Source organism: Manduca sexta, chromosome 28, assembly GCF_014839805.1.
Source record: "Manduca sexta isolate Smith_Timp_Sample1 chromosome 28, JHU_Msex_v1.0, whole genome shotgun sequence".
Lineage (NCBI taxonomy): Eukaryota > Metazoa > Arthropoda > Insecta > Lepidoptera > Sphingidae > Manduca > Manduca sexta.
In genome coordinates, this window is record NC_051142.1 from 11,949,256 (window position 1) to 11,968,063 (window position 18,808).

The 18,808-nt window shown below is 33.9% G+C and overlaps 5 protein-coding genes across 5 annotated transcripts; 3 read left to right on the forward strand and 2 right to left on the reverse strand.

Moving 5' to 3' along the window:
* The first annotated feature begins 271 nt into the window (after positions 1–271).
* Positions 272–1,282, forward strand: LOC115442116. The gene is made up of 3 exons (XM_030167089.2): positions 272–558; positions 642–812; positions 1,096–1,282. The coding sequence occupies exons 1-3, from the start codon at positions 415–417 to the stop codon at positions 1,234–1,236; spliced, it is 456 nt and encodes a 151-aa protein (XP_030022949.1). The 5' UTR covers positions 272–414; the 3' UTR covers positions 1,237–1,282.
* Positions 1,283–1,334: 52 nt separating this feature from the next.
* Positions 1,335–3,513, forward strand: LOC115442115 (60S ribosomal protein L10a). Its single transcript, XM_030167088.2, has 5 exons — positions 1,335–1,445; positions 1,594–1,749; positions 2,314–2,469; positions 2,920–3,085; positions 3,313–3,513. Exons 1-5 carry the CDS (start codon positions 1,441–1,443, stop codon positions 3,481–3,483), a joined length of 654 nt encoding a protein of 217 aa, XP_030022948.1. The 5' UTR covers positions 1,335–1,440; the 3' UTR covers positions 3,484–3,513.
* A 1,257-nt stretch (positions 3,514–4,770) lies between these two features.
* LOC115442096 (Fanconi anemia group D2 protein) lies at positions 4,771–9,029 on the reverse strand. Its single transcript, XM_030167067.2, has one exon. It carries the CDS (start codon positions 8,844–8,846, stop codon positions 4,797–4,799), a length of 4,050 nt encoding a protein of 1,349 aa, XP_030022927.1. The 5' UTR covers positions 8,847–9,029; the 3' UTR covers positions 4,771–4,796.
* Positions 9,030–10,095: 1,066 nt separating this feature from the next.
* On the forward strand, positions 10,096–11,456 carry LOC115442095 (28S ribosomal protein S14, mitochondrial). Its single transcript, XM_030167066.2, has 3 exons — positions 10,096–10,257; positions 10,464–10,687; positions 11,291–11,456. Exons 1-3 carry the CDS (start codon positions 10,192–10,194, stop codon positions 11,391–11,393), a joined length of 393 nt encoding a protein of 130 aa, XP_030022926.1. The 5' UTR covers positions 10,096–10,191; the 3' UTR covers positions 11,394–11,456.
* Positions 11,457–12,112: 656 nt separating this feature from the next.
* On the reverse strand, positions 12,113–13,378 carry LOC115442124 (60S acidic ribosomal protein P1). Its single transcript, XM_030167099.2, has 3 exons — positions 13,167–13,378; positions 12,700–12,949; positions 12,113–12,220 (listed from the first exon to the last, which is right to left on the reverse strand). Exons 1-3 carry the CDS (start codon positions 13,236–13,238, stop codon positions 12,207–12,209), a joined length of 336 nt encoding a protein of 111 aa, XP_030022959.1. The 5' UTR covers positions 13,239–13,378; the 3' UTR covers positions 12,113–12,206.
* Between the last annotated feature and the right edge of the window lie 5,430 nt (positions 13,379–18,808).

The window sequence follows — 18,808 nt, forward strand, 5'->3', positions numbered from 1 at the left end:
TTTTCCTAATTTATTCATAACTATGAATACATGTCCTTCAGCCGGTTCAGAATCTAAAGACGGATGCTTGCCTCACACCTTTATGTGTACTGTGTGTAAACATATTTATTTTTAAGACCCTCCCGATGTTTCCTAATATATTATTTTGTTAATAATTGCTTTTAAAAAAATAATGCGACTGGTTCTTGTACCAATGTTAGTATCTGGGGCATATAATTCTCTTTGATCTGGGGTTTTCTATAAGTTTGACCATGAAGTTATTTATCATAATTTGACACAGTAGCCATAATTTTTGACTTTTGTGACATAAATAATTAATAAAAGCAATATTACTTTTGTTTTGATAAAGTAAAGAAATAATTTCATAAAAAAATTCCATATCTGTCATAATTCTCCTCGATGAAACAATAATTGATGGAATTTCTAGGATATACATTATTTGGACCGCAAAATTATATAAAGGATATAATGAGGGGAGAATATCAGGAACCAATGTCAAAAGAAGACGTAAAGCCCTTATTACAAAATATTCAAAAATATTCTACTCTACCAGCAAAGGTAATAGTAGCCTAGCATAGGCAATAAATATGTAAATCTAACTAAACTTTTCTTCTTAATTGTCCCTAAACGTTTTTTAACAGATAGAAAGGCCCAACGCTGATGTTATTAGAGTAATCGATTGCTATATTGGAAGAGTAAATGGTTTTGCTTATGGTTCAAAGCAGAGATTTATTAAAATGAAACGTAAAGGAGTTATTAAACCAGTTGGACCCTGTGATATGTACAGATTTCCGCCAACTTCATCTGTAGAGGTAAAATCAGATTACTTTTACACAATAAAACCTCTATTTGAGATGAACCGAGTCCCAATTAAAAGTATTTTCTCTTGAAAACGATTTTGTAAGGATGCCCAATTCACCACAATCGGGTGAACATGTATAAATTAATGAAACGTCAATTATGTCGAGTGTCAACATAAAGAAGACGATTTTTATAAAAAATTCGGATTGTAGCGTTGAGACCATTTATTCCTATCACCAAAAAAGAGTCACGATGTCTGAAAAGAAATTTTATTAATAATACAATGTTTTACAGTATGGTTGGTGGCAACATGACCCTGTAATCACTAATAGCACATGGCACCACACTTATCCCAAGCATCCCCAACCAGCGTCACCAAATACATTAATCTTGGACAAAGTGCGAAAAAATAATAAATATGCTACCCTATTTTAATTCACTATTTACTTGCGAGAAATGATTTAAAATGCAACAAAATAAGTTTGCTTTGTTTCATTTTACCTTACTTATGTATAGTCGATTATAATCGAGTTATAATCGATTGACAAGTGTCAAGTAATAAGAGTATTTCGTGATTACAACCTTATCATCCGTCTTTCATTACTTTGACGTCGGTGTGAGTGGTCGCTCTACGCAAAGATGTCGTAAGTTTATCTATTATTATCGTAATAATCCTTTGTGATTCAGTTATTTTGCGATATAATGTATATTACATTGATAATTATATTATGAAATATATGTTTCTTTTTTATTTTAAGAAGAAACATAAACATAACCTTAAATATTTTTCAGGTCCAAAGTATCTCGTGATACACTCTACGAGTGCGTAAATGCCGTGCTCCAGAACTCAAAAGACAAGAAGCGTAACTTCCTGGAGACAGTGGAGCTACAAATCGGTCTGAAGAACTATGACCCCCAAAAGGACAAGCGTTTCTCCGGTACCGTCAAGTATGTTTACCTGAAAAGAGCATTTTTGTGGAATGTTTGTTGATTTAAATTCCACCAAAGTGAATCTGGACAGGGAGTTGGCGAAAGCTGACGGGACTCTACCCAGAGTCCTTAAATAACGGGTAGGCAAGCTTCGGCTTCCCAACTTTTACGAAATGTGAAGCTATTTGGTGAGGTATGCTTCCAATGCAAAAGTACCATACAAGTATGTAGATTAGAAATCGGAGCTTGTAGTATATTATTTATTATCGTGCTTGCGAAACAGCCACACTTACCAAAAATTCTATTCCTATATTCCTACATAACCTCAAATTCCAAATTTTTATTTTATGATAGTATCTTGTAAGTGTTAGCTATTGCTATTTCCTTAAGATTAAGAAATCTTTTATAAAAATCTATGTGCACCAGTTCTAATGGAAATGTAAATAACTTTCAAAAATGATGTTCCATTATGCATGTATTATCTGTTGATATTGATGAAAGAACTTCTACTGAATTGACTTCAATATTATGTTGATTATTTGTTCACATTGTCATTGTTTCTAAATGCACGTAACTTTTCAGGCTCAAGTACATCCCCCGTCCCAAGATGCAGGTGTGTGTTCTTGGAGACCAACAGCACTGTGATGAAGCTAAACAGTTGACTGTGCCGTGTATGGATGCTGAAGCTCTTAAAAAACTGAACAAGAACAAGAAGCTTGTCAAAAAACTGGCTAAGAAGTAAGTAGTTTGACTTTTTATTGAACAAAATATCTTAACGTACTTTCTTAGTGATCTTAATTTGCAGGGCATAGATACTTACATTAAATATGTCAAATAGTAATTCCAGGGGTTCCGTATCTTAAAAGAAACCCTTGTAAGACTTTAGTTGGTCTTTGTCTGCCTTTTTAAGGGGTGCATAGACACATCAATTTCTAATTTATATCAAATACTTTATATCCATGGTCTCTTTGTTGTGAAAAAATCAAATTCTATTTGAACTAAAGATGACTGTTGCTGTTGTTGATATAGAATACTTTCCTTTAATCAAGTGTCTAGGTCTTAGAATCATAAAATTTTACAAGAAGCCACATCTTACTGCACATGTAAAAAAAAAAATTGAAAACATATAAAAAGATTCTTATTTTGTGTTATGATTATGATACTAATTAATACTGCATTTTGTTTCAGATATGATGCATTCCTTGCCTCAGAATCCCTAATCAAACAGATCCCGCGTCTGCTGGGTCCTGGTCTCAACAAGGCCGGCAAGTTCCCTGGTCTGCTCTCCCACCAGGAATCCATGACTCAGAAGATTGATGAGGTCAAAGCCACCATCAAATTCCAGATGAAGAAGGTATAGTACAGCTGTAATTTATTTTTCGTTTTTTTAATCTTCATGTAAATATGCATCCCTTGCAATCAAAATGTTAAACAAAATCAGATTATAATAAGTGCTATATGCAATTTTCATGTTCTTGCAACTTTCTAGAATTGCCATAAAAGTGAATTTAATAAAACCATCTGCAATTTGCCAATGTAAACAAACTCTTATGAAATCTAATTTATGTAATTCTTTCTCAGGTGCTGTGTCTCTCTGTAGCGGTAGGCCATGTGGACATGACGCCCGATGAGCTTGCACAGAATGTGCACTTATCAATCAACTTCCTTGTGTCGCTGCTTAAGAAACACTGGCAGAATGTGCGCTCACTGCATATGAAGTCCACTATGGGCCCGCCCCAAAGATTGTACTAAGTTGACACAATAAATATTGACTAATATCTAGTAGTATATTTTATTTATTAACTAACTTAAAGGATTATCAATTTGAAGTGTTTATTTTTAATATAGTAAGATAGATCAGGTCCGGTCTTGATGAATAATCTAGATTGCCTTACCAAGTCTAGTGACTTCATCGCATTAAGAACAGTTTCCCTGCTCGAGCCTCGTAACTGGTATCGGCAATATTAATCTATTATATAAAGCTGAAGAGTTTGTTTGAACGCGCTAATCAGGAACTACCGGTTCGAACTGAAAAAATCTTTGTTGCATAGCCCTTTGTGGAGTGCTATAAGCTATATATCATCACGCTATACCCAATAGGAGCGGAGCAGTAATGGCTAATCTCAGGAACTACCGGTTCGAACTGAAAAATTATTTTTGTGTTGGATAGCCCTTTGTTTGTGGAGTGCTATAGGCTATATACCATCACGCTATGACCAATAAAAGCGGAGCAGTAATGAAACATGTTACAAAAACGGGGAAAATTTATTAGTTTTGAGAGCTTCTGTTGCGTGCGCTGCGTAAGCGGTTAAAGTTATGCAACAATGATGTATGACGGGATTGTTCCCCTAAAAAGTTCTACAAAAATATAAAACAAAGTCCCCGCTGCATCTGTCTGCCTGAACATGTCAAACTCATAAAGTACCCAACGTATTAGGATAAAATTTGGTATGGAGACAGTTTGAGACCCCGAGAAGAAGATAGGCTCCCGGGAAAATATATAGCATGACATTTATAACAAAATTTTAGCCCGAAAAACTGTATAACGCGGGCGGAGCCGCGGGCAAAGGCTAGTTAGGTATATAAGTCCGTTCTAGAATATACTTATACCTACTGACATTGGCTATATTTTCTACTGGTGTAATTACTGGAAATTAAGACTAACATTCATGTCTCAGGATGGCGAATGCAGTGGAATACCGAACAATACTTTGTAATTCAATGTTGGATGGTGTTTCTACTGTTTATGGGCGGTTGTATCGCTTACCATCGGGCGAACAGCATACTCTTCTCGTCATTCAAAGCAATAAATTAAAAAAAAAGTAATTTGTATGCCCTGTACCGTAACTTGTTAACTGCTTTTCTTTGACCTAATAGATATCACTGATTAGAAGGGACTAGGCAAAATTTGAACTTCGTTCAAACAATGTACTAATTCCAAATAATATGTATAAAACTCGAATGTCGCTAAGTCAATTAAGCTGCCAACCGTTGATATATTTAAAGGGACGTTTGTTTAAAAAATTAAAATGGTTTAGCTGTGGGTAGATACTATATATTTTTATTTAAACAATATCACTTATCCTACCTTCAACATCAGAACAAATTTCATCATCTGTATGTTCACTATCATCTTCTGGTAATTGTTCGTCACAATCTTCAACTGACTCCTGATCAACACTTTGTTGTGACGCTATAACCTCTCCATGAATATCTTTATTCTTGAGATTTCCCATCCAAAACGCTTCTGAGCAGTTATTTGCAGCAAGAACAGCTTTTACTTTGTAAATCAGGGTTTCAAGTAAATGCCTTACATTCGGAACCTTACTCATCAAGGTTTTGTCCTTCTTTAATCGAGAGTGACAGCACAAAGACTGCAAGAAACGAGTAGACTGTTGCAGTATTTTTAGTATTTCCAATACTTCTTGGGTTTCGTTCTTAAATTGTAGTTCAAATATTGGTATTCCTTGAGATAAAAATAATTTCAATATTGGTAATGATTTATTAAAAAATGCAGCCAGGTTATTCCTACTTTCAACAGTTTTAACGACATCAGCCATATATTTCATTATAATGGCTACATCTTTCCACAGCTCTAAATGTTCAGAATTAGTCATTCCCATATTCAGGCGTGTTTTAGTAGCTTCGTGTAAAGATGTGCCGAGATTACGGTATAATATCGAAAAGTTCGATTTCGTTATGGATTTGAATGAGTTCAAATGATCATTTCGCCCTTTTAGCACTTTAACTTCGTTCGTTAACTCAAGGGCTATATTTTTAAGCTCTAAAATTTCATTATTTATAAAATAGACTGCAGCCAAGCAGTCTATATTCTGGTTATAATGTAATCCAGATTCTAGAGCGCCAGCCGAGGTTCGCCACTGCTGAGACAAAAAATGTTGGGCCAGATTTCTTAGAATTTTTAATACTATTCTATTATCACAATAGCTCTGCACAGTTTTAAGAAGCTGTACTAGCGCCACGGCAGTTGATAATTGCAAGCAATATTTTTGGTGTGTTTTTAAATTGTCAAATACATTAATCACTATATCTTTTAAAGATAGACCAGTACTTTCATTAGACTCGGCTACTGTCCTCAGTGAGCTTTTTAATAATGCATTGTGATGGTTTCTAAATCCTATCCATTTAAAAAATATAGTAAGCGTGTTATAAATATATTGAAGACATGCAAGATAATCCATAAATTCTGATGTAAAAGAGAATCCGCTTTCATCACGAGTGTTCTCGATTGTATGGTTTTCTATGTATAATGTGACAGCTTTCAAATGTTCCATTAATCTAGGAAGTATTTCACTGACTGCTTTTGCACAGTTTTCACCCTTTTTAGGGTCATAAATTACATTGTCTTGTTTAGTCCAAAATGTTACTCTTTTTATTTTTGATATCAAAATAGTTTCTAAATTACTATTGATACAATTCAATAAAAATTTCAAAGATTTAACATTTAATTCATTCTCAGAATCAACATCTTCTGAAAAATCAGTATCCAGCAATTGCAGTAAATTTAAGTTTAATTGCCTGAAAGGGATATCATGAAGGCCACTAAATGTATTTTTTACTGTTGCAGGATTGTTTTGTGTTGTTTGAGATCTTAATGTTTCAGGAAGCACAGTATCATCTGCTACTGGTTTTTTACTTACATTCTGCTTTGAACTATGAGCCTTATTTGTTTTTCTATCTAGGTTTTCTTTTGTGTATTTGTTTACATTTAATGTGCTGATTGGAGGTTTGTATGATATTTTACTTTTAAATAAAATTTCTGTAATAAGTAATCCTAACTTATCGACTTGGAGAACTCTTTTCAAAGTTTTTGTTTTTAATGACTCATCTTGTTGTGTAGCAAATGCATTAAGTAATTCCCGAAACCAATTTACGCTATGGACATGACAATCAAGGATGTTGCTTACTTTGGCTGAATCCATATCTTCAATAGCATCTATGTCATATTTAGGCATAATAACAGGACATCCTAGTAATGCATCAATACTAGCTAAATTACCATTATTTTGCTTAAAATGCAGAGTCTGAACTAATTGAAATAGTGGTGACAGAATACCTATACATATTTCAGCTTTTGGTTGTAAAGTTAATCCAGCTATGTTAATAGCAATCATTTCATTCATCTCACTATCTGCATTAATACAATATTGCATAGCTAATTCCAAGTCACATATCCTTTGGGTATCCATAGAATCAACAATAAAATTCTGTTCTAAATCATTAGTCACTGCATCAGTCAACCATGACATGAAATTTTTATTTACATGGCTTGCTGAAGATATGACTTTTGACATTTCATCATAGAAGAAAGCAATCATGTCTGGAAATTGTCGTGTACTGCGACTGATTAGCTCAATGATTTGAGCAGCTTCACGAAGGTCACCTTCAGGTAGATGTGTAACTGAGCCATAGCTTATATCATTTGGCAACTCTGTTGTTTGATTATTGTCTGTATTTGATGCCATTAAATATTTGACTGCATAGACACCAGCCAGAATTCCTTGAATCTTTATCTTTGGATTTGAGCTGCTCAACTCTTTTCTAATTATCATATGTATATCATCTCTTATGAGTGAATTTTCATAGCTGTATGCAAGGCCACATAGTAAATTCATTACAGCCCTGATTTCAGTTAATGGCATATCATCCATTCTATCAAGTAATATCAACATTTGCATGCTTTGTGGTTTTAATAGAGACATGTTTTTGGCCGCAACATTATTCAGTATCACCAATATACTCATAACACATTGCTTTGAGTCTAAACCTAGTTGTAAAAGTTCAGCTACAATAGTTTGACCACAATCTTCAAGCTTAGAAAACATTAATGTAAACAAGTGAGATGCAAATGATTCTACAGCTGGGTCACCTTTAATTTTCAGTAAAGAGTTACTGAGGATTATTAGATTTTTCAAAGAATCCTTAAGGACAGGTTGGAATTTCTCAAATGCTTCATCAAGTAGTTCCTCCTTTAAAGTGTTTAGTTTAATCTGTTTCCTAATTAAATTTTCCACCTGTTTTTGTCTCTCTTCTGAAGTAGAAAACAATATTAACAAAATAATAAAGTCTATGGCCTTGTGATCGGTGTGTACTTTACACATAGACACGGATTTTAGCCATGAGTTTGCTATAACCTTTGATGAGACCATAGAGTTTCTGATTGCTGTTGTAGTTAATACTTGACTAGTTGCTATATCTTGAGGTTTTGCTAAGGTTGTTGACCAGCCTAAAGCACTTCTTAAACCTAGAACTGCTTCAAAATATGCATTATCACTCAAACGGCCTGGAATTAAAAGAAATTTCACAAAGTTTGGAAAATAGGTGCACTTTGACAAACTTGAAAGTATGTTAAGAGTTCTCTTTTGAAGTTGCTCATATTGTTCATCAGAAAGACATAAATACGTAAGGCAATCCAAAATAGCTGGAATTAAATCATGATCTTCATTGAGTATTCTACTCATTTCTGTTGCGATATTATCATGCTCTTGGTCTCCGATAATATCTGGTATAGCGGTTATTATCTCCAGTTTGTCCATTTTTTCTGACGTAACATCTAACAGATTTATGATATTTGTAGCTATATTTTCACTGTCAACAATACTGTCTAATGTTGTGAAGCATTTCAGTATCATCTGAATCCAGGGACCACAGGCAGAAGACGCTGCTAGGTCTATAGCTTTTTCAAAGACATAATCAATCAACTTTGTTTGTAAGATAGGTATGCTCAAGAGTATTTTTATGATGCTGTCGCTCACAGGATGTTCTTCAGAGCTCTCCGTGGTTATTATCACGATATTGGGATACAGGTAATGCTTAAAAACATCCATGTTTTGGCATTCTTTTTCCAAATCAGATAAAAGTTCGGCGACATTGCGTGGATATTCGAAATGTTTCTCCAGATTTTTCTTTATTTTAGCAGATAAATGTATAGTTTCATGTGACGCAACGCATTTTTCTGGTGGGTGGTTCAAAATAAGACCGCTTTCCTGTAAAGTTTTATGCAAACAATTATTTCTGTCTATTGATCTTATCTTTTTATTCTGGCTCCCGAAGACACTGTTGGATCTTTGTGATAAACTTCTTTTATGTGACATATTTATGAGTGATAATACTTAATGAATTAAATGTAACAAGTTCCACAACAAGCAGATATAATATAGGTAAAGTTTCTAACAGCGCGCCATAAGCTAAATCTTGAAAGATGTCAGAGGCTGTAATGATAGGTGTGTAACAATATGAATAAAAGTAGAATGAAGAATCGAAATGACACCTCTAATCTCTAAATATCGAATACTAAAATTCAGGGTTCACTGCTTTAGGGTTTTCTCCCTAAATTTAGGGGAAAAATTTATAGGATGGATTTTTAAGGAGGGGGGATATTCTTACAAATGTTTTGTAGGCTTTTTTATTTTTTTACATTAATTTTTGTAATTCCGTTTATTTGTTGACTTAGCTTTTAAGTGATTTTTAGTACCGTTACTTCGTTACTAAGAATGAGAAGTTAGATAAAAAAGCAAATATTACATACAACTTTTGCTTTTTTTTCTTTATACAAAGAAACTTGGCCGTACTTTTCCAACCATGTTGCTCCATACGTCCACTTTCAGCAGTGTTCACCCACTGTTCACGTTTTTAATTATTTCTTTTATCAAAACTAGCCCCTTCTGATGCAGGAATCGACAAAAAGCTATTTATAATGTTCACGTTGACACACAAAATATGAAGTCCATTACTTACACACCCCAAAGAAAAAATAATGAAATTGACAATTACACTCTGTGACAATTTTTTTGTCTACGTAAGGAATATTTACTGAAAATAAGTTGTTTTTTTTATTTTTAGTTTTGAAATTGTGGAACATACATTACATTCATACCATTAACTACGATTTTAAGTATTGTTCATGTCCAAATATATGCTTTAAAAATAAAAAAAACATAAGAAAACTTTTTTAATGGGTTTTCTAAGCAAATTGGCTATTTTTGAGGGTTTTCAACTTCACGTTAATGGTAAATTGTTTTAAGAGTTGGTAACTCTGCAATTTTTTTTGAACTAGAGTTGCCCAACTATCGATGGTTTCTTTCAATAGTATCGATACCATCAATATTATTGGTATCGTTGTACTAACAAAGAACCATCAACATTATCGTTAGTTTGTAAAACTATCGATAATGTCAGCTATCGATATTATCAATATTATTGATAGTATTACTCTTAAATATACGCTGGTTTTCGATAGTATCAATACTATTAAAGCTTATACTTTCGATACTATTTCTGTACATTTAATACTATTTCCCTGTAACATACTATCGATAACATTGATAGGCTACGCTAGTATGAAGTTAAGTATCGATAAGTTATCAATAGACCACTCTATCTGAACCTTGTTATGTTTTGGTAAATTTATTACATTTTTTGGTTAGAATTGAAATAATTATGAATTTAAATATATCCAGCCTTGGAAAGTATGTCTGGAAATCGCAAAACCTAGCTGGTTATGGAGTAAGTAATATTGGATATACGTTTTGCACTTAAAATTAATTGTGCATTGTAACAATATTACCTTATTTATGCTTTATTAAGATCGTCATATTAGTAAATTTATTATTTTGCAAGGCAATATTGAAACAAGCTACAATTACCATCAACTACGTATACAAATCAGTCATCAGGTAAATTTTTTTTTAAATATAACCTATAAATTTTAGTATCAGCAAGTAAGAAACAAGTGGGTTAACTGGATGATGGTTCGTGATGTGAAAAGGCGACGTATGAGCGCTGAGAACTTTCTGGAAAGAACTAGAGTCAACGCATTGAGGAAAAACGATGTACTGCCTGTCGAAATTAGGGAGATAGCTGACAAGGAAATTGCAAAGTTTGAATTGAATACCCAACCCATGAGAATAAACAATAGATGCGTTATTACTTCAAGGTATAAGTTACTACATTTAAACTTGGCTATGTTTTTACCATATTATTTTCTAGTCTACAAAGGTAGATAATCTGATGGACTCAACTAAAAGTACTTAATCAACATAAGCATTACCAAGGACAAAGTTGAGCCACTGCTTACCATTATTGCAAATACATTTTTTTACTAAGTCTAAAGCAGCAATACCTACTTTACTTTAACTCTGCTGAGCATCTGCATGCGGCTTGCAGGCCTGATACAAGTGATGCATTAAATTTTAGAAATTTCACTAAACCTATAAAAAGTTTTTCTAAGATCACTTGAGCTGTTCACTATTAGAATAAAATTAATCCGCTAATTGTCATTATTTTGTATTATAATAAAAACAATACATTTTCATTGTTTTTAGAAAATATAGTTTGTAAGGTCAACATATTATTTATTTTATGCCATAAAGACACAACTTATCCTTTAGTAGCTTATAAAAAAATAAATTATGCGATTGGTTTATAGTCTACTCTACAATGCTATTTTAAGAGCCTATAGACAACCGATTCAGGACTTCAGTTGGAATTTAAGACAAGTTCTATAGTTATGTATTTAATTTCATACCATTGTTTTCAGGCCCAGAGGTATAGTAAAAGAGTGGCGCATGAGCCGCATTGTGTGGCGCCATCTAGCTGATTACAATAAGTTGTCAGGAGTCCAGCGAGCCATGTGGGGATAATTTTATTGTTCACATATTTATTTGTATAGTAGGATTATTTCAATAAATTTTAGTTGTTACCTATATGTTTTATTTATTATATCTACCTACATAGAACTGTCCTCAATATAACTAGAAGCCAATGTAGTGTGAGTGGTATTTACTTTGGGTATTTAAGGCAGTGGACAAAAAGCTTTTCCACTGATTTTCAAAGAGGCAAATACATAAATATTCTCTTTTTTATATGGACACCATAAGTTTCTCACTAGGTATATTAATTTTAGAGTTAGTAAGTTAATCAAAGTGTGTTTTTGTCTTCATCATTTTCAATCAAATAAAGTTCCAAAGCCACAAAATGAAGTAGCAGATGATGCTATTACATAGTACATAATATACTTTCATCTTAAATCTATACAAACATCCTCATAGAGATTGCTACATAATATACACAAGCTTATGCTTGCAGTTCTGCCATGTAAGATTTTCTGGGATAAATGTTTCCCCAGGATAAAAAGTAGCCTATAGCATTCAGGAGTTATTTAGCTTTACATTAGATTTTTTTTCAAAATGTTTCAATAGTTCCTGAGATTAGCATGTTCAAACATATTCTACAGCTTTATAATATAAGTATAGATTTTGTATTACTTCTATAAATATTATAAAAGTTCACACACATAAAGACAACATGACATGTATTTATGTGTGTGATATTTGGATGCAATATAATAAAATAAAACAAATTTTAGTGTTTAACCTTTTATAAAAGTCATTTCCTTATAACTAAAAGCTTCACAAAAGCCGAAATGGAATTCTTTTGCTTCAATATAAAGCTTTTTAGTCAAAGAGACCTGAAACAAAACAAAATTCATGATTAGCACTTCATATAGTAATTAATCACCGACTGACACTGGAATAAAATCTCAGGAATAAAATTGTCAGATCATTATTTTTCTGAAGCTAATACATGTTAGATCAAACATCATTGAGGCTGTGGACTCTATTATATAGTCTTAAATATTGTGGGAACAAAATTCAAAATTGGCAATTATGTATGAAATAATTATAAGTACAATTTGCTTAATTGGCAGGCTAAACTTAATAAATAGTGCAGCCGATCGAAGAATACATTTGACAGAAGGTATATGATTCTAAAAATCTGAAAGAAACTATACAATTATGATGATTTGTTTGAATGTAACTGTAGTGAAGTAGAATATTTTCATACAATTTTTTCACAATGTTATTGTAACTGTCATCATTCTTGGAGCACATCCACATTCATGTATCTATGTATAACCTAAAAACAGCATTGTCAGTAATAACTTACCGAAGCCCATGTCATCGTCAGACTCCTCGGGTTCTTCCTCTTTTTTCTCCTCCTTGGCGGCCTCAGCGGCAGGGGCGGCGGCCGCAGCTGCGGCGGGCGCTCCCGCGGCGGGTGCTGCGCCGACACCGGATCCGATGTTGGTGATCAGGTCACGGACATTGATTCCCTCAAGGGCCTTCGCGAAAAGACCCGGCCAGTAGGGCTCGACGTCCACGGAGGCAGCTTTCAGGATGGTGGAGATTTTCTCACCCTGTCATGATATGTTGCATGTAAATACCACATTTCGCGCCACTTGTTCTTATTTAAGTATCAAAATAAACTGATTTTCACAGGCCTGGTACTATGCCCTTAACATTTCACGAGTTTAATCTTGCATTTGACCAATATTATTAAAGATGTAAACGGATAATAATTTTACAAAAACCACCCAGCTCAACACATATTATAAATTGTAGAAAAATACTTACAGTTACGGCGACATCATCATCAACCAGGATGAGAGCGGAGTAAACACAAGCTAATTCAGCCTTTGATGCCATGTTTAATTATTATACGTGCAAGTCGCCAAAAGGCCTTAGCTCACAGAGAACAAGCACGTTTGATTTCTGAAAATGAAGAGACCAAGAGACTTTACGACATCTGTCATTATATTTGTCACTTGGAGAAGTTTGTTCCAGAACTTAATTCCATTTTTTTTAGCATAAGGGTATGCATGTCTTTTTTTAACATAAGCAGTTTTTTTCAAATTAATCTCATATAAATATTAACTATACTAAAATAAAAAATTATTTGCACCTAGTTTATTCATATTTAATAATACTATTATTACGCCAGAGTAAAAGAAATAAAAAATAATTTACCGTTTTATACAATTCAAAAAAGTAATGGAACAAACTCTCTAGGGGTGCACCATGTTATTATAACACTGACGATTTTGTTTATGGTACTCTTGGTATCTCAGACTTGGTATAAAAAAAATGTGAAGGCACGTTGCGGTACCTATATATTCGATAATAGCCTGTGATATAATATTGATGATGATGATGAATAGCTCATACATATTGGCCACCTACAATTAAAATTCCATGAAATGAGGCAGTAGTTGTAACGTAAGTAAGTATATTCTCTTTGGAAATCTTATGAAGGGACTTAGGTACTTACGTATTGTACTTATAATACCCAATTTACGAAACAACTGTTATTTTGAAACAAGCACAAACAAAATTTTATTTGTTTCGGAGTTATCTACACAAGAAGAATAAAATTGAAGAGGTGAAACTCTCGCTTGATATACTTTAGGGTTAACTTGCGGTTATATTCCGTTTCTTGTTCCGTTGATTGTTGATGTTGTTTCTGAGGATTGTTCTTACATAATGTTGATGCATTAAAAATGTTACTCTTCCATTATTAAGTTGGGTTGCGGATACGGTACATACGGGATAACACATAAACATGTTATCCAAATCAAAGGGTTGGGTAAAACCGTTAACCGATTTTTCACGGGACCTTTAACTCAATTAATGGGTCCGTGGTGTATATTTAAAACTTAATTTAAAACAACATTTTAGTTACAATTTACGAATGAGTACTTAAATTAATATTTACCTATGTAGAATCCGGTTGTTTCATTTGAGAATAACTTCATATTAAGTAAGTACTTAAGGCGATACCTCAAGGTCCATTTTCATACATTTTGTTTCGGCTTTAATCTGGGTAACTAAACAAGTATTGGCAAGTAAAGAATTTAAATTCACGTCTAGTTAGTGATTAGTTCTCGCAGTTGAAAGAAAAACGTAAAAATAATTAATAATCATGGATATTTCGGCCTTTAAAATTTAATATGACGAAATTTTAAAGACAGAAATATCCATGATTATTAATTATTTTTACATTTTTCTTTCAACTGCGAGAACTAATCACTAACTAGACGTGAATTTAAATTCTTTACTTGCCAATACTTGTTTAGTTACCCAGATTAAAGCCGAAACAAAATGTATGAAAATGGACCTTGAGGTATCGCCTTAAGGTCAGGCGGGGCAAGTGCGCCGACGAGGTAAGTGCACCTACCCTAAAAAAATCGAAAACTATTGATGTTATACAATTACCGCAATCTTATATCTATGCTACTAACTGAAATACAGTTCCACTAAAAAACATAAATGGCTATGTTCATTTTAATACGATTTATTTGCCATTTTATTTTAAGTGTCATTTAGACCTGTAAACAGAGATGACCCCGTGAAAGATAAAATCAAATATTTCAAGATATTTAACATATTTCTGTAAACCAGTAAGGTGAATACATAGTTTAAACCTTTTATTTTAACTTCCTGCCTGATTTTTTTTGTATATACTAAAATAAAGGATTTTTAGCAATGCGAAAAATGTACCTAAAAATTGTCGAGTAGGACAAGTGCGCCACAGTTAATAGTCGTATGGCGCACTTGCCCCTGATCCATATATAACCAACCTTTTTTGAGAATAAGTTTTACTAATATGAATTATTATTATTAAAATGTTATACTTAACAGCAGATTTTTTTGTATTCAAGGTATTTTGTTTTGAGCCGACTTAAATAAAAGGGCGTATTAGTTAATTCGTTTTTACAAAAGAAAAACTAAAATACCTTGGTCTAGAGCAACTTTACGTGAATAGGTTGGAACTGTTCGATTAGGCACGTTATCTGGATATAATGCAGCTAAAACATATCAAATGTCATATGGCCAAATTCTAAGTAATTGAGTTATAACGCATTCAAAACTATTAATTCCTACATTTTTGTAAGTTTTTTTTAGTTTTTAGAAATAAAATGGATTTTATATTTGGGCTACCATTTTTTTATTCCAACATATCCGCACACAAAACTCTAATATAGCAAAAATCTTATATAGCAAAAAAAAAAAACTAAAATGTTTTGAAGCCCTGATTTACATATATATGGCGCACTTACCCCGAATTTGATTTGACAGCCATAGTTTGTTATAATATTGAGTGATTAAAAATTATCCAAGAGCAATGCTAGTAAAACTTATTTCTCTATGGACTAAAATGAGTGTTTTCTTTATAATGTTTCATATTGGCGTTTTTTTTACACAAGCGCACTTACCCCATTTCCGGAGGCAAGTGCGCCTACTACCATTTTTTTTTACTTTGAGCAAAATATTATTAATTTTTGGTCCGATTTCCTTGAATGGCTATAGGTTGTTATCACAAAATACCAAATATTCTTAAGGCGATACCTCAAGGTCCATTTTCATACATTTTGTTTCACCTTTAATCTGGGTAACTAAACAAGTATTGGCAAGTAAAGAATTTAAATTCACGTCTAGTTAGTGATTAGTTCTCGCAGTTGAAAGAAAAACGTAAAAATAATTAATAATCATGGATATTTCTGCCTTTAAAATTTCGTCATATTAAATTGGAAATGGTCCTATTGAAAATGGACCTTGACGTATCGCCTTAAATTAATAAAATTACATTCTTAAGTCAGCACAAAAAGAAATTATTTTGCATTGAATCCAGCTATGATAATTTTATGGCGCACTTCCCCCGACTGACCTTAATATAAGTATTTTTGTGCCGCTCAACTTCCTTGCACCGGTGACGATCGAAGAAAACATCGCTCTAATCAAGGCGTCTAACAGACGTTAAGCTCCCGGGGGCGACGGGATCTAAAATAGATGATTCAAATGCTCCTGGAGCATCAGTTACTGTCTGGTTAAATTATTCCTTGGATTAATAGGGTCCAATATTTAGGAGTGATTCTTGACCAGAAGTTGACCCTCGTCCCACACGTAAACGCCGTATGCGCGCGAGTCGTATTCGCGATGGGTCAATCACATTGTCTCATACTAAAATACAGTTATAAAATAATGATAGGCTTATTGATTAGCATTCGTTTATTGTGATTAATGCACATTACAATAATTATATTACCTATTGTACAGACATGTTACATGCTGAGCACCGGAACTAGAGAAAGGGCCGTATAGATATGGGTCACATGACATTTGTTTTTTAATCAATAACATAATCTTTTACAGCAGTAAAATATCCACCCGTAACAAGATTCGGATCTTTACCACGTGTATTAGGCCGGTAATGCCGTAATCGTTGCACGCGTTCGCCCATATAGCATCTGCTCGACTTTGACGTCTACTTGCAAAACAAATTCGAACATGCGCTCTTGATGCCCCGTGGTACAACCACCTCCACAGTCCACATGGACTCTCACGCAGATCCGTCGTCGCCGCGTACCTCGTCCCTTCTAATAGTTCCGGTCCGCGTGCTGTCAAATATGAGTATGGAAAGATTGTCTAGTTCGTTAATCTCTAGTCGTTGATGTCTCAACCTCTCCCAGTGACCGTCTTGAGCCGATGTTCGAACTCGTTACTCGCTAGTGGGTTGATCTTACCATGGTCATTAACTTAATTTCCAAGGGTCGCGAGCAGGTAAATCGCTCACCCGAAATTTCTGTGTTTGTATAAGCCAACCCTTGTCGGGCTAACAAACATATGTTGATAGAAAAAAAAAATTATTTTACTAGTTTTTGCTCGCGGCTTTGCTCGCTTGAATAAGTTCTCCGGGATAAAAGTCCCGTTATATATTTTCCCGGGATAGAAAGTAGCCTACAACCTTCCCAGAGTCAACTACCACCATACGAAACTACTTAAAAATCCGTTCAGTAGAATTTGAGAAAATCGATAACATACAGACAGACAGAAATGGCTCACTATTTTGGTTATAGTGGCTTCCCGATATTATATATTGCTGCGGACTTTTTTTAGAACTATTTAAGATACACAATCCTGCGGTACATCATCTTTGTCTAACTCCAACGGTTTAGGCAACGTACGCCAAGATAGCAATGTTTTTTCCGACTTACTTGATATGTATCGTTATATTATGACCAAATTACACAAAATCATTACAAATTGTAGCGTATGTGTTATTCTAATGTATAACCAATATTACTGTAAAGTTTCATGCAAATCCATTCATTAGTTTTTTCGTGAAAGAGAAACAAAGATACATAGGTACATCCAATAGACGCGTCATACACTAACAAGATTGCACATAAAAACGGCGCACTATTCACTATAGTCACATACCTATACATATAAATTACAAATTGGCTCGAAGAAGAAATACAAAGATAAGCATTCGTTCGTTAGAAAAGGATATACCTAGTCTTGCCATAAATATTGTAATAAAGAAAAAAGAAAATTGTTAACTGCAAATAACATTTATTACTTTTACAGTGTGTCAGTTTAATACATAAATATAAAACAATTAAAAATATAAAAAGCTTATTCGAAGTGGTCTCCATTGGCTGCAATACAGTCCTTTAAACGATGAGGCCAGTTATCAATAGAAGCACGCACTCTTTCCATGGGAAAATTCTTCACTGCCAATCGTATAGATTGTTTTAGGGACTCCAAATTATCATGGCGTTTAGAGCAAGCTGTACTCTCTAAAACTGACCACAAATCATAATCCAGCGGATTAAGATCGGGACTAGACGACGGCCAGTCTTCAGCTCTGATGAAGTCCGAAACGTTCGATTCCAACCAAGACTGCGTGGACCGAGCTTTATGACCCGGCGCCGAGTCTTGCTGGAAGGACCATACTTGGTTATTGAACATGGTGATGTTAAGGGGCTTAACTACCTTCTCAAGAATGGTATCTTGATACACTTGTGCCGATGTTTTGATACCTTTTTCACAAAAATATGGCTCAGTCACTCCTTCATAGCTAACACCCCACCAAACCATCACTGAAGTCGGATAATGTCCACGTTGCACTCTGTCGACTAATTGGGAAGCTTCCTTAGAGCTTTGAGCATAAATACGGTCATTTTGTTTGTTAAAATGTTGCTCAATTGTAAAAATTTTCTCATCCGTAAACAAAATTTTTCTGTGACCTCCCTTTGCGTACCGCTTCAGTAGTTGTTTCGATTTTACCACCCTATTCTTCTTTAAATTATCAGTTAAGAAATGGCCAGTGCGTCTCTTATAGGCTGCAAGTCCTAAGTCATCTTTTAAAATACGCGACATGGTTCTAGGTGCTATCTTCATTTCCCGAGATAAAATCTTTTGCTTTCGGACAG